We start from the raw sequence: 13,847 nt of genomic DNA, 5'->3' as shown, positions 1-13,847 counted from the left end.
GCCCTACACCAAAAGTCTGGATATAACATTTGTTTTTGAGTACACATATGAAGTGTGGAATCACCTTATTACTGAGTGCTTTCTTGATGGAGTTCCTTGATAAACTATGGAACTCTAAAATGGAGGGTTGAGTCTTCACAGTTGTTAACTTTGTTCTTTTACACCCTACAGAATTGGATGCGTTCAGAACAATGTAACTTTAGAAAATACTCCAGAAATTTTCCTCTGTTTCTTCCATTAATGGTAGAGTAAGCTATTAACCTTGATTTTTCCATTTTCTTTCTTTTGGTATTTATGACTTGTCACCTTACAAAACAAACTGATGAACGTAGGCAGCTTATCAGTGCCTACAAAACATAAAATCAATTTATAGGTGTCTTTATTATAATTTCATTTGGCAGGAGTCCTAAGAAAGGACTTCAAGTTGCTATACTACTCACCATTCTTGTTTGCTGCCCAGGGCCATATACTTAGAGGACAAAGTGTACACAGGAGACAGTTAAGTCCCCACATTCTGCATAAACCATCATATTCTATGAACCTGCACAGATAAATTATATACAGTCTCTCCTGAATCATCCTGAATTCCCAGCCCTTATTTTATCTTGTGTCAAGAAATTGCAATCTCGTCATTGTTAATCAAAAAACTTCCATCTCTTTCCTCCCACTGCCCCATCTTCCACCTCAGTTTCACTTAAATTGGTCTCATTTTAGTATTATGAGAAGCAGTAAAAACATATGCCTCAACTGTCTTTACACCATTCAATACTGTGTATATTTTTACTCATCTACCCTCTGAAGTCAGTAGTCTGAAAAGGTTATCTTAGCCTGTCTTTGAGTCTGACTTATTACTGCTTTATTCTATTTCAAGATTAGATTCATGACAACTGTCAATTCTCTAGCATCAAGAAGCTACATCTATCAGTAGATAATAACCCATGAACTTCAGAGTCTGACTATTTGCATGGGGGGAAAACCTAATGTTCACTATTGCAGATGGCCCAAATAGGTGATGTTTCATTAGTTAGCCTAGGCTAGAAAGAAGTCCTCTCTACATGTTAAAGAGAATTTATAATTTATAATTGTAATTACCTCTTATGTAAGGCAGCTGAAAGAAGCTGAAGAGACTGAAACATGCACATAGTTGGGAGCTGCTGTTGGGAAGCCCCAGTCTGGATGTGCAGATGGAAACTCTTCATCTTACAAACACCACCGGTGCGCCACCTATTCAACACAGCCAGGGAAGGAGAAACCATGAAGTTACGAAGGACTGACATCCTCCCAAAGAGAATGAACAGAGCAGCTCTTTTGGAACCAAGCCGTAATATTTTATTGACTAGAAAAGTAAGTCAGAAAGTTTCTGCTAGTTGTAAATGAGCAACATTTCTCTTCATCTGTCTGTTTTGGACCCTAATAACTTAACCTTTTCAGTAGATGGTTTTCATTCTTAAGCTTATGAACTGGCAGCCACCTTCCGTATGGTGCAAGTTCCTTCATTTGCTTTTCTGTTGCAGTAAAACCTATTAACTTCTACTTTTGCCCACTTTGTAAAAGGCATTGCCCACAGAAACTAGGAAAAGTAGTAAGTAGTTTTTAAATAATAAAGAATTAGCTTTAATTTTTTTTCTGTAGCATCAGCCTTGATACTTATAGACAAATGAGAATTAGAATGAAAAGTATGTAATTTTCACAATCACTTACAAGCCAAGTAAGATTGCACTGGGACAGTAAAGCTATAGGAACATAATTTATGGATTATACAATAAGCTGGCTTCTTGTGCTTCACTTCTGTATTGAATAATCTCACAGTTAATAGGATTACACATTATTCCAAGAACAAGAACAGGCCAGTCTCACAGAAGTGAGGAAGCCAGGAAAAGGTATGCATCACTGCCCTTCTTTTCTGTTCTTTTGTGCTCTGCCATCATGTTGTTCTGCACAAATGCAGTACTTACAAAGGTGGCCCCTCACCCACAGTCATTTTCTTAGGTGGCAGTAACACTGGGAAGTGAAGTCATCTGTGACATGAAAAAATAAATGGTCGATCAGAACATGTCTCTGAGTGATTAATGTTCCCAGCCAGTCTGAGCTGGAAGTGTCTTCTCTTTAGAATGATGCTTGATTTTGGACAGAGAAGTTTTAACCTCAGTTTCTGTGCCTCTTTCACATAGTTCGGAGTAACACCACCACCCTGCAGCTGCCCTCTCAAGATTAAAAGGTTACAGTTTTGGCTCCCTTCACATTTATCATGGGCCACAGCTAATTACTGCCACTCATGGCCAAGATCCAGGGTGAGAGCATAGTGCCCACTTCTCTGATATTTTGAATTCACTTGCTTCTTTGCTGGAAGTGGGCAGACATCACTAAGCAGTCCTATTCTGGTCTCCTTAGTTGTGTGATTGAATCATAACCCATTGCATCACTTACGTTTAACAAAGCAGCTGGCTCTCAGGTTTGTTTTCCCCGATATCCTCATGCTGCTATTGTGCCTACAGCAAAGCAGTAGGACAGAAACTCTCAGGAAATCTCCCCTTGCACCACAGTCTGGTGTGAGCACATTTTCTACCCTTTCAGTTCTCTCCTTTTGCTTCTTCCTGCTTTCCTAACCTTACTTCAGCTTTTTTGGTCTTGCCCAACAGGTTAGCAGAGGGTCCTGGACATGCAGGTCCCTACATGGCCACCCTTTAACTTTCTTATGTTAGGTGAGGCAAGAAAACTTTCTTTGGTTTCTTCCATTTTTTTGTTCCCCGCTAACACTGCAGAGGATGCACACCAAAGAAAAAATTCCCTATCACTTCCTAGTTGCCTTGGGAACATTTGTCTAAACTTGCATCTTGGAACACCATTCTTCAGAGAGGTCTCTCCCTAACTTCTCAAACATACTCAAGTGTTCATTAAAAGCACATCCCTGGCTGGCACGTGAAAGCAGCAGCCACTGTTTCCAAACATTCTGCTTTAAACCTGCTGACCGGTTATTCCTCATACTAGCCATCAAACTGTATTTATTTCAAACAGAAATGCATCTGCAGAGGTATTAAGTGTTTTCTTAATATTCTTCATTCCAGGAACATACATGGGAAAGTACATTCCCAGGAGTGACATGAGTAGGCATGAATTTCCTATAGTAGACGTAAATTATTCGGCTCTATTTCTTGAGGTTTACTGCAGCTATTTATGATTGAATTCTGTGCCAGAGTGAGGGAGTCACTATTATTTTCAGACAAATAATTGGCCCTTTGACCATGTTAAGAACCAGTCATATTTGTTATCACTACACAAAGGTAACAGTTTTTGCTTTCATATGATCTACGTTAAACACAGGTAAGCATACAAAACAGGCACACCACACATTGTTACTGCCATCACACACTTTCCAAACATCCATCCACAGCATCCCTGTGCTGTAGGGATTCAGTGGGCCACTTGATCTTTTCAGTACACTGCAGGTCCTTCCATACAAGTTTTCTGTTCACCCATTGGGGTGGTGCTATTTCATTTCCTTCTGGAATGCAAATTGCTTTCCAAGCTAAACACTTTTTTTGATTGCTACTGATTTTGCTGCCATCAAAAAAATAAGGTAAGCTCAACTACAATAATAACAAGTCACAGCCGGTAATTAGCAACACAAAGCTTAATCAATTAATGGTGTTCTTTTGCCCTTCCCATTGTCTTAATCCAGCCAGCCTTTGATCCTGCTCCTTTGCCAGGAAGCGTGACGTGTCTTTTGGCTTTTCTGTATGGCGCAATGCAGATCTACAACACTGTACAGAAACATTTTATAAAGTGAATATGTGTAATCATAAAGAATGGCTGTCTCCAAAGTTAATGGAGTAGTAGAAATGAAATGTAAATAGTTACTGAAATGAATAGGCAGAACTGAAGGATTTTTTCCAAAGTGCAGATTCAGACAGGCTGTACCTATACAAAAAAGCACTTTGCATAATTGGAAATGGATTTCTGAAGTCATTGTTTATCTAGCTTTATATGACGAATGAGATTTGCATATTAAAGTTTAAAACTATTCTGGCTCTTCAAGGCAAGTATTTCCACATTCAATAGTTAGAAAAACAGACAAAAAATGAAGGCAGGCTTGGAGTTGTGACAGGCATCCACACAATGTGTACAGCTTATCTGAAAAAATATAGTTTGTCATTTCTAGTAATAATTTGTCCTGTAAAATGGAGGGAACTATTTTGCTCTTTTAATAACAATTGTATCTATTTGTATGAAACAAAGTTCAAACAACCTAAGTCAAGTATTGCCAGAGAAAGACAATAATGTTGTTTTCTTTCCTTTTTGAATAAATAACAAAAGAGGGAAAGGGATTGTTTGGTTGGTTTTATTTTAGTGTTTTCTTTATAAATGGAACTGCCCTAACCTTGTCAGCAGCCATTTTCCATGTCAAGGTAGATGAGTTACCATGGTGTCAACCAGATCTTTAATAAAATGTAAACAGTTTTGAGAGTGAAAGGTTCATTTGGTGAAACTTTGTTTTATTTGGATTCCATATAGACTCTTCTAAATAATAAATTTCACTAAGTTTCGGTTATTTACCTTAGAAACACATTAATAAAACCAAGCTAGTTAGATACTCTGATGTGATTTTAACATCATTTGTAGCCCTTAGACTTTGAGTGAAATTTCCAAAGGTGCTCATTTTGAGGCCAACATTGTGCCCTCAGTCAGTACTGAATGCCAGTTGTGTTCAGTGGCATAATAAGGCCAATAGAGAGCACATTTGTAAACCCTCTCTCCTCTGTCTACAAACTGTTTAAGAAAGGGCTCATTGTAGATGATTAGTTGAGAGAAAATACTATAGCAAAAGTGTGCAAAAAGTATACAGGCAAAAATGCTTAATTCCACATAAGGAATGGAAAAGTCTCAACTTCCTTTGTATCTCAAAGAAACCTTACTCATACTTATGTCACTAGCAAGTATTTTTTCTTTCTAAAAATTATATTTAAATGACTTTATCAAGTACTAAATATCTTCTTTCAAGGAGGAAGGATACTACTCCATTCTATGTTTTTATCTCAGAAAACTTAAATGCAGTACCTTAAGAAAAGTGAATGGTCTGAGATGTTTTACTGCATGTGCTATATTGTATTTGGACAAAATTGTGTATATTAAGGATTCCAACATCAGCTCCAGAAACCTTTCCTGGAGCAATTCTTTCTTACACCATGTTCCACAATTCACTGAAGACCATGCACGTGACAGAGCTGCAGCACTGAACTGGTAGTGACAGCTTCAACGTCCTGTACCTTTGTTTTTCCTGTTGGTTTTGCAAATGTTAAAAAAAATAGAAAAATCTGTAGATTTTTGGCATAAAACTGTAGCTGCTGCTGTAGCTAAATTGCTGCTAAATGTCTAGGTGATAAAAGCCGCCTCCCACGCCTGCCACTCTGAACACCACCATTGTAAGGAAAATGTATTCATCTTTTTCCAGTAAGTATAAGGACTGTGATAACATTAGCATTTAGATAAGACGCTGAGCTGATGATAATGGATGTGTCACTGTTTTAAAGATCACATCCAATGGATTGTTTATATATGCCATCTCATTGTACTTATTTATATATTTTATAGGATATTCTAAACATAAAATTGCACAGATCGAAGCAGAACTCTCCTGTGACCTCCTCACCTCAAAGGCCTGCGTTCAACAGAACCTATCCCAGTTCCCAGCCAGTTGCATATAGCACTGAAGGAAAATGAACATACCGAACAGCCACCACTTTTTGTACTTTCTGCCTACCCCACACCTTGTCATCTTATTAGCAGCTTTGACGACTGCTGAGGATGTGACTAACAGCACTTTCAACCGCACTGACATGAACATGGGATCTGTGCCTGTGGTGATCTCCCGCATCGACCATATAATAGTCAAGGAGGGAAGTAGTGCCTTGATCGACTGCAATGTCCAAGGTAGTCCCAGTCCACGTTACAGATGGTACAATTCCAATGGCCACCTGCTCCAAGAGGAGGAGAATAAAGGTAAGAGCTCACTGATGTAGCCTTGTCCAGAGATGCTTCTGATTTCAGCAGGTTCATTAAAACCTGAATTTAATGGCCTGTGATAGAATGACTGTGATATTTTCCTGTGTGAAAACATAAGAGAGCCCCGTGGCAGACATAAATTTCTTGTGTGTACCTTGGAAGAAAACAGTAACATTTTTTAATGTGTTAATTATAGCAACACCTAGCAAGAAGGTAAAACACTTAACAGAAGGTGTAGACAGGCTTGTGTTCATTGGAAGACTTTGGGTTTGATCCTATTTCCCATTCTGTCCTCTTTTGTTCTTTTCTGGCACCAAAGACGACTAAAAACCTATTTTCCAACTCAAAGGAGGTTTCTCTTGACATGCGAGAATAGTTTGTTGCCATGAATTCAACACAGTTAACTATGTTAGCTGTGTACTCCTCCTGCCTTTATGCATAGTGGCATGGGAGTGTGAGAAACAGGAGATGTCCTGAATGACCAACAGAAAAATCTATGTAGGGCAGCAGTCAGAAGGACAAGCCAAGTTTGAGCCTTCCTGGCTTTAGTTAATACTCTTCAGTTGCATTGGCCAGAGACCTTAATTACACATCTAGGATAAGTTTTGGGCGGGGGGGGTGGGTAATGGAAGGTGTTTTGCACACGTAATCCTTCCATACTGACTGCTTTGTTCAGAGCATGGTGAAATAAACTCTTAGTTATTCATACTAAATGCAATACAGTTTGCCTAACTAATAGCTGTCCTGAGGGAGGACTCTGCTATGACGTGAGTAATGATTTACCCAGCTGGATGTGCAACAGCATAGTGTATCTGTAAAAGCATACTGCATAACTGGTTACATTTTACATTACAGTATTTTAGCAGTTTCTGAATAAAGCTAGAGAAAGGAACTACTTGAGCTAGTAAGTGGACTTTCAGATATAATTTGTGTGGTCATGGCAACATGCTGTGATTAGTGTGCTAGAGTGTTTTCCTAAGGCTCACTAACAGAAATTTTCCCTTTTAGTTAGGCATCTAACTATAGGTCTTTGTATAGTCAACTGAGAGAGGTAGCTGCTAACACAAATACTTAGGTAGGTAAGCAAAAGCTTTGAGCAAATCAGAAAAAATTAACAGATGTAGTATTAGAACAACATCACTTTAACTTAGACTTTCAACGGTGCACTTGCTCTTTTAAAAAACTGTCTTCCTAGCACAAGACCTTTCTTTACTATGTATATAGTTATGCTGAGCATGGCATTGAATTGTTATCACAACCCAGCAATGATACCTTTTCTAATCATTGTTTTCTCATTGGGCTTGTACTATCTGCCAGGATCCACTGGCACAGACACAGTCATTGAGTCACAGTTCAATGCCATTATGTCATTTTTAACAGCTGGAGCCAGGATACATCAGCAAGGCATCTTGTTATTTGACAATTAATAAAGACCTACTTTGCCAACATTGCAATTCAAACAAATACTGAGCAGCCAGTACTCTATTTTTTCTTATACTAGAGGTGGAGAAAGAAGTATCATCTGTTACAGATGCTGACAATTCCTCTGTAAGAGAGTTTTCATCTCAATTTGCCTAACTTCAGCAGATTGGAGTGATTTTTTTTTTTATGTGAAGGTCTGCTTTAGACTGAGCTTTTTATTTATTCTGTATTTTTTAATTTCAGGCAAACTGATTCAGCTGTTTTCAAGAATTAAGCTAGGGCAAAAATAGTGTTAAAAATAAGTTAAAAATTCTAAGTAAGAGGATAAAAAGATGTAATTAAGAACTGTCCGTAGAGGAACTGAGGCAAGGATCTTGTAGGAATATCTTCTACATAGGCTTCTACTGGAGATAATGTAAAAAATCCAGTTGGGATAAGCCATGTTTAATTAGAAAAACTTTGAAAATTGTAAAAGCCCATAACTACTCAGAATTAAAGGCTTTTTTGACTAATGAGTTTCAGAATTGCCCACTGACTCTTCCTTGAAAGAAATAAAGTAAAAAAATAAAATAATCTTTTTAACAATGAAAGAACTTCCATGAAAACAATAAAATAAATGTAGAAGCAAGTTATATACCAACCCGTGGCAGAAGTGCAATCCTTGCCTTATGATTTACATGAATTGCACAGTGGTTTTTTACTGGTTTAGTCCTCTGCTCGCAGATTCTGTGTCTTTGCTCAGCTGCCGTAAGAGACTTAAATTGCAGTTGGTTAGGTTTAGGGAAAAACAACTTGTTAGTAAAGATAGGTGAACACCTGAAATTCCATTACTGCCTTCAGCATACCTGTCAGGTATGGCTTAGGATTGTGTTACAGAGACTGAAAACAGTTGAGTCTGCCTCTGAGCAGCAGTATGCATTAGATGATCTTGTTGGCTTATGTCAGCCTATGTCACTGTTCTAAAAGGAAATCTTCTGTATGACATCTCCGTGTAGGACATATTCAGGAGGCACAGAGGCATGCTTAACACTTTCTGGCTGTTCACTCCACATGAACACTTCCAGGGGTGGGTTTTCATGAAGGAAAGAATTGACACCAGGCTTTCCTACTGGAGTTGAATCATGTTTTTTATAGCAAAGTTGCAGTTTATTAAGTCATATCACACTGAATAAAGCAAAAAATACATATCCTCAGTTCTTAAATGGTAGTGATATTTGAATAAAAATAAAGCTCACTTGGGGAACTATAAATCTAATTCACTACCAATACATAATGGCAAACACTGTAACAAGCTGAATCTCGAATCACTTTAGCAGTGATACAAGCACTGGATTTTAACATGTTATTTCAAACTCAGTTTAATAGCTGAATTGTTCTGTTGTGCCAGGTTAAAAGGATATGAATTGTACATGTACAATTACATTCAGTGACCACAGATATCCATTATATTACACTGATAGAAATTACTTTTAAAAGTAAAAGAAGTTCCGTCATAGTGCACAGGAGTTCATACTGGTAAACAAGATGTTCTCTTAATTGGTTATGTTGCTTCTCGTTCCCTTTCATCTTACTCATCCTGTCCTATTTCCCTTTTTTGAAAGTCATACTTTAAAATTAGATTCTGAACACCTCAGAGGGCAGGCAGTGTAGTATATGATATCTGAATATTTAGGGTTTTTAAAGTTTACATTATCAGATTTATATGAGATACTGTAACAGAACACCAAAACCAACAAAATTGCAAGAAAATGCATTATCAGGGAACAAAACAAGAAGGGCTTAGCAGGTTTTTCTGCCTCACAGTCCCATTGTTAGTGTTCTTTGAGGAAGTGTGTCATGTGTTTGAGAAGTTCTTTGGGGTAAGTAGTCCTTGTAACTATAGGAATGTGATAGATGTCATGCTTATTAACTTTTTTAATGAAACTCTCTTAGGGCATGATCCAACTATTCACAGTTAATGTTAGTAACACAGCTAGAATCTCAGGGACAGACAGGCCTTTATGATGGTAAATTTTCATTCTTCTTGTGAACATTATTTCCTTCTTCCAAAATCTGAAGCCAGTTTGACAAAACTGATGTTTAAGACTATGCTGCTAATGTGAGCAAATCACTTCTAACTAGTTACTCTGTCTCCTTTCCAGCAGGAAAATGGTGGTTTCTTGACAATGGGCTTCTAAACGTTACCAGCGTGTCTTTTGAAGACAGAGGTAAATACACGTGTGTCGCATCTAATATGTATGGCAGTGTTAACAATACTGTGACACTAAGGGTTGTTTTTACCTCCGGAGATATGGGAATATACTACATGATTGTCTGCCTTGTAGCTTTTACCATTGTTATGATACTGAACATTACTCGGTTATGTATGATGAGCAGTCATCTGAAGAAAACAGAGAAAGCAATCAATGATTTCTTCAGAACAGAAGGGGCAGAGAAACTCCAGAAAGCCTTTGAGATTGCAAAGCGTATCCCAATTATCACTTCAGCCAAAACGCTCGAACTTGCCAAAGTAACCCAGTTCAAGACCATGGAGTTTGCCCGCTACATTGAAGAGCTTGCTCGGAGCGTACCTTTGCCACCTCTTATCATGAACTGCAGGACTATAATGGAAGAAATTATGGAGGTTGTTGGCCTGGAGGAGCAAGGACAGAATTTTGTACGGCAGACAGCAGAAGGCCAGGAAACCACCGAAACAGATGAGCTGTATATGATCCCAAATGCTTTAAAGCGCAGTGACTCTCCCACAGCTGACTCTGACGCATCATCACTGCACGAGCCACCTCAACATATTGCAATAAAAGTGTCGGTTCACCCATTGTCCAGAAAGGACTGCATGGACGGTCAATCACAAGAAAGCATGCATTTGGACACCAAGGAAGACGATACTCCTCAAACACCAGCACTTCCTGCAGAGCCCCCTCCTGAGCCTTCTGTTGAACTCAGTTCTGATGATACAGCATTGGCAAATTACAAAAATACATGCGTTATATATGAAAGCCATGTATGATAATTACTCCTGAATCTATGCATAGCAGGAAAATCAGGTGGAGCTCTTTTAAAAATACATATTGTACTTGCCGCTAAGCCTTACCTGGAGACTATCATTGCAAAAGCACGTATATGGATTATTTTGGCACTTTTTTCTCAGTTTGACTTTAGTTTACTATGATGTATGGCAGAGTAATTGCTATTACATTAATATGATTTTTTTCAATTAGGAGTATTTCCAAGAAACATTTACCTCAGCATTTTCTAGGCTGAAGTCACCTGTGGTGGCCTCCTGGAAGTCACTGGTAGTCTTTGATGTAGGACACTTGAAATTACAAAACATAAAACTGGTTTTCGAATTCCTCCTTCAGTCTCATTATTTCCATCCATTGCATTTTTGCAAATATTATCTTGTGAATTTGAAATATTGCCCAAGAGGCAGCACTCCAGTAGCCAAATAAAATCCTAATAGATCCCATTTACAAAGCCTATTTGCTCAGCTGCATTATGATTTAGAGGGCTATTAAAGAAAGTTAAAATGTTTCCATTTCATTTGAGACCACACTGCTTAGGCACATGGGAAATAGTTTTCCCTTTTTCATGGAAAGAAGATGCCAACAATTGTTTTTTTCCACACTGAGAAACAACTTTGTGCTGTAGTTTACAGTTGGGAAAGCCCGTAAACATCTTACAGAAAATTGCAATCCAACAGATCTGTCCTTTTTTTTTTTGCATATATTTGACCATTTTTACCCTGCCAGAAGTTTATATGGAAAACACCTGCAAATATGCAAGATGTAATTGTTTTGTAATAATTTGGTGGGAGTAAGTATGCACTCCCTTACCAGCAGATACACAGGTTCCTTAACAGTTCTGCAAATGATAGTAATCTGCTGATGACAAGGCTGAAATGGCAGAAAACCCTTTTACAATTTTTCTGCAGATTCATATTCTGAAGATCAAGCCTAAAATCATCTATAAGCATAAGTTTGAGAGTGTATTATCCAAACTAAAAAAAAATAAATTACAGTCAAGTGTCCTGTGAAATAATAATGACGATCACACCAAGCGTTTACTCTGTTATAACTGCTTTGGTATTTTAAGAACCTCCTACTTATGTAGGATGTTCACTACTTGAGTACATGTGACTCTACCCCAGTAAAGCTTTAATGATCGCAGTGATTATGACATTAAAAAGGATCAACATTTATGCCAGGAAATGCCAGGAGTGGAAGGGGAGTGATAATTTCTATTGCAGATAGACAGTAAAAAGGACCTTCTCCAGAGTGAGCCTGGAAAGCAAGCACTTAAAAGGAGGAGTTTGTGTACAATTGATAGTATAGTACTTCATTACCTGACACACATTTAATTTGGAACTAATGAACAAACTATCAGCTTACAGTTTTAAAGGAGGACTGTAACATAAGTATAGATAATTGAAATAAATCTGAAATCAACTATATTGCAGACAAAGAAGTCACCTAGGCCTATGGGGAGATGATGCATCGATGGCTCACTGGACATTTTATTGAGGTAGACACATTTACATAAGGTATCCATGGGTAGCAATAAGGTATCTTAACTGCACGGGTAATTGAGACCAAACGAAGTAAATGTTGCAGCTATCTAAAAAAACCCTTGACAATGTACTGAGGTTTTATGTGAACTTGTCCATCCCACCTCAGAAGCGGGAGGAGAGCAACTAAAGTTCTGTAAATTCCCTCAAACTAAATTGAGTCGACACCAAACGATCAATTAAACATTTTAATGTGAACAATTTGAATTTGGAAAACGTAAAGGCGATTGGTAGCGTGGGTTCTTGTGGGTGCCTTTTGAAAGAAAAGCGTGACAGGAAAAAGATAAGGAAAAACATCACCACCCTTGGATCTCGATGATGACGACAGCAGGGCAATCCTCCAGTGGTGAGCTCGTGGTGGGCGCGCACACGTCTCCCTGGGCCAGTGCATTTTCTACAGTCCAGGCCCTCAAGGCTGCTGCGCAGGCGCCATCTTGGCGGGGGGTGGGGGTAGTTGTGAGCCCCCTCCCCACGTTAGAACTGCCCATCTGAGTCCTGGGAAAGGCCCCCGTCCCCTGCTTCCTGCACTTTTCTTATTTTTGCAGAGCAGAACCTGCAGGTTTTATTATGCAAGACCTGTCCTGCCGCAATGTTTGAGACATTAACTCTTTCAGTCTCTCACAGAACTTTTCCATGTTAAAGTGCAGAGCTTCACTAACAGTGTAACACAGGAACACTTCGTGACTTACATAGGTGATGCAGAGAGGGCTCCCTATTTACCTTTCTATGGTTATTAAAAAACCCAGTATGTTCTACAACGAACTTCAGATTTTGCCACCGACTTTTGAAAATGACAGCATTTAATTACCTAACATCTGTTTGTGCTCAGCACAGTGGCAGGCATCTATACAAAATGCATCTGCGCATGCCCAAAAGGAAACATGCAAGGGCCAAGTCCTATTAGGAATGTGACTGGAAAGGGTAGATTAAGAGACTACCATAAAGAACCTCACTTCTGACCAGTGTGGCTGAAAATACTGCTGATACAAACAACTTCTTGTCTGAGTCTAACGTATGTTTCTCTTTAGTGTTCACATCAGTTTTTTGCGTTATTCAATTTGCTCCTGGTATGAAAAGAACAAGGGCAGAAACAAAAAGTAGGAACTTGCACTAAATTCTTTTATTCACCTTTACTTCCTGATAAGAGGCACTGATTTTTTTTCTGCCTGTCCTGCATTTACAAGTAATGCTTGTGCATTCTAAAGTTACCTGCCTGATGCCCAACTAAGATTGCACAGATTAGCACAGATGTTCTCCTTGAAAGCATAAAAATAACTTTTCAATTACACTTTTAAAATTTTTAAAAGTTTCAAAATTATTTATTAAACCACAGTATTTTAATTGTAATGGGTTTTTTTAAATTATGAACTTTTTACAGTCGAGACCAGACCCCTTCATACAGTGATTAGTACCAAGCAGTTCTGATCCTGACTGCTGTCCTCAGGCTGTCCTCCAGTCTGTTTATTATTTATTTATTGAGAAATATTTGAGCCCAAACAGTCTCCATGGTTTTCTTCAGTATCTCTGTGTAAAGTTCCTTGAAGATACAAATTATGTTTTCTTCCAGAGGTTGCCCACAAAGAGCATATATCTGAAGCACACACAAACGTACATTGGAAACCACTTATGAGCAACATTTATTTGGATTAAATGCATGTAATAGGTGTAGTGTTGAATCCCTGCTGTTGCAAGGTCAAAGAGAACCTTGACTTTGCTGGAGCTGGACTCACTCAGAACTGAGAGTTTACAGGCTAGACTGGTCCAGCCAGTCAGCTATTAATTTTTCGGACGTTTTGCTTTGTGGCATTATTGAAATAAAAGCCAAACAGCACTGTATCTGAAGAAACTACAGATTGTAATG

General features: G+C 38.4%; 1 protein-coding gene across 1 annotated transcript in view; it reads left to right on the top strand.

The window, feature by feature from the left end:
- Positions 1-10,429, top strand: part of MFAP3L (microfibrillar-associated protein 3-like) — a 14,268-nt gene extending 3,839 nt beyond the window's left edge. The window contains exons 2-3 of the mRNA XM_010194949.1: positions 5,590-5,997; positions 9,564-10,429. Of these exons, the coding sequence (XP_010193251.1) occupies positions 5,715-5,997; positions 9,564-10,429 (1,149 nt within the window). The 5' untranslated portion in view covers positions 5,590-5,714. The remainder of the gene's footprint in view (positions 1-5,589; positions 5,998-9,563) is intronic.
- The last annotated feature ends 3,418 nt before the right edge of the window (positions 10,430-13,847 follow it).

Source organism: Mesitornis unicolor, unplaced genomic scaffold (assembly GCF_000695765.1).
Source record: "Mesitornis unicolor isolate BGI_N332 unplaced genomic scaffold, ASM69576v1 scaffold35571, whole genome shotgun sequence".
NCBI classification, from domain to species: Eukaryota; Metazoa; Chordata; class Aves; order Mesitornithiformes; family Mesitornithidae; genus Mesitornis; species Mesitornis unicolor.
Note: the sequence above shows the minus strand (reverse complement) of the source record. Positions and strands in the feature narration are given on the sequence as shown.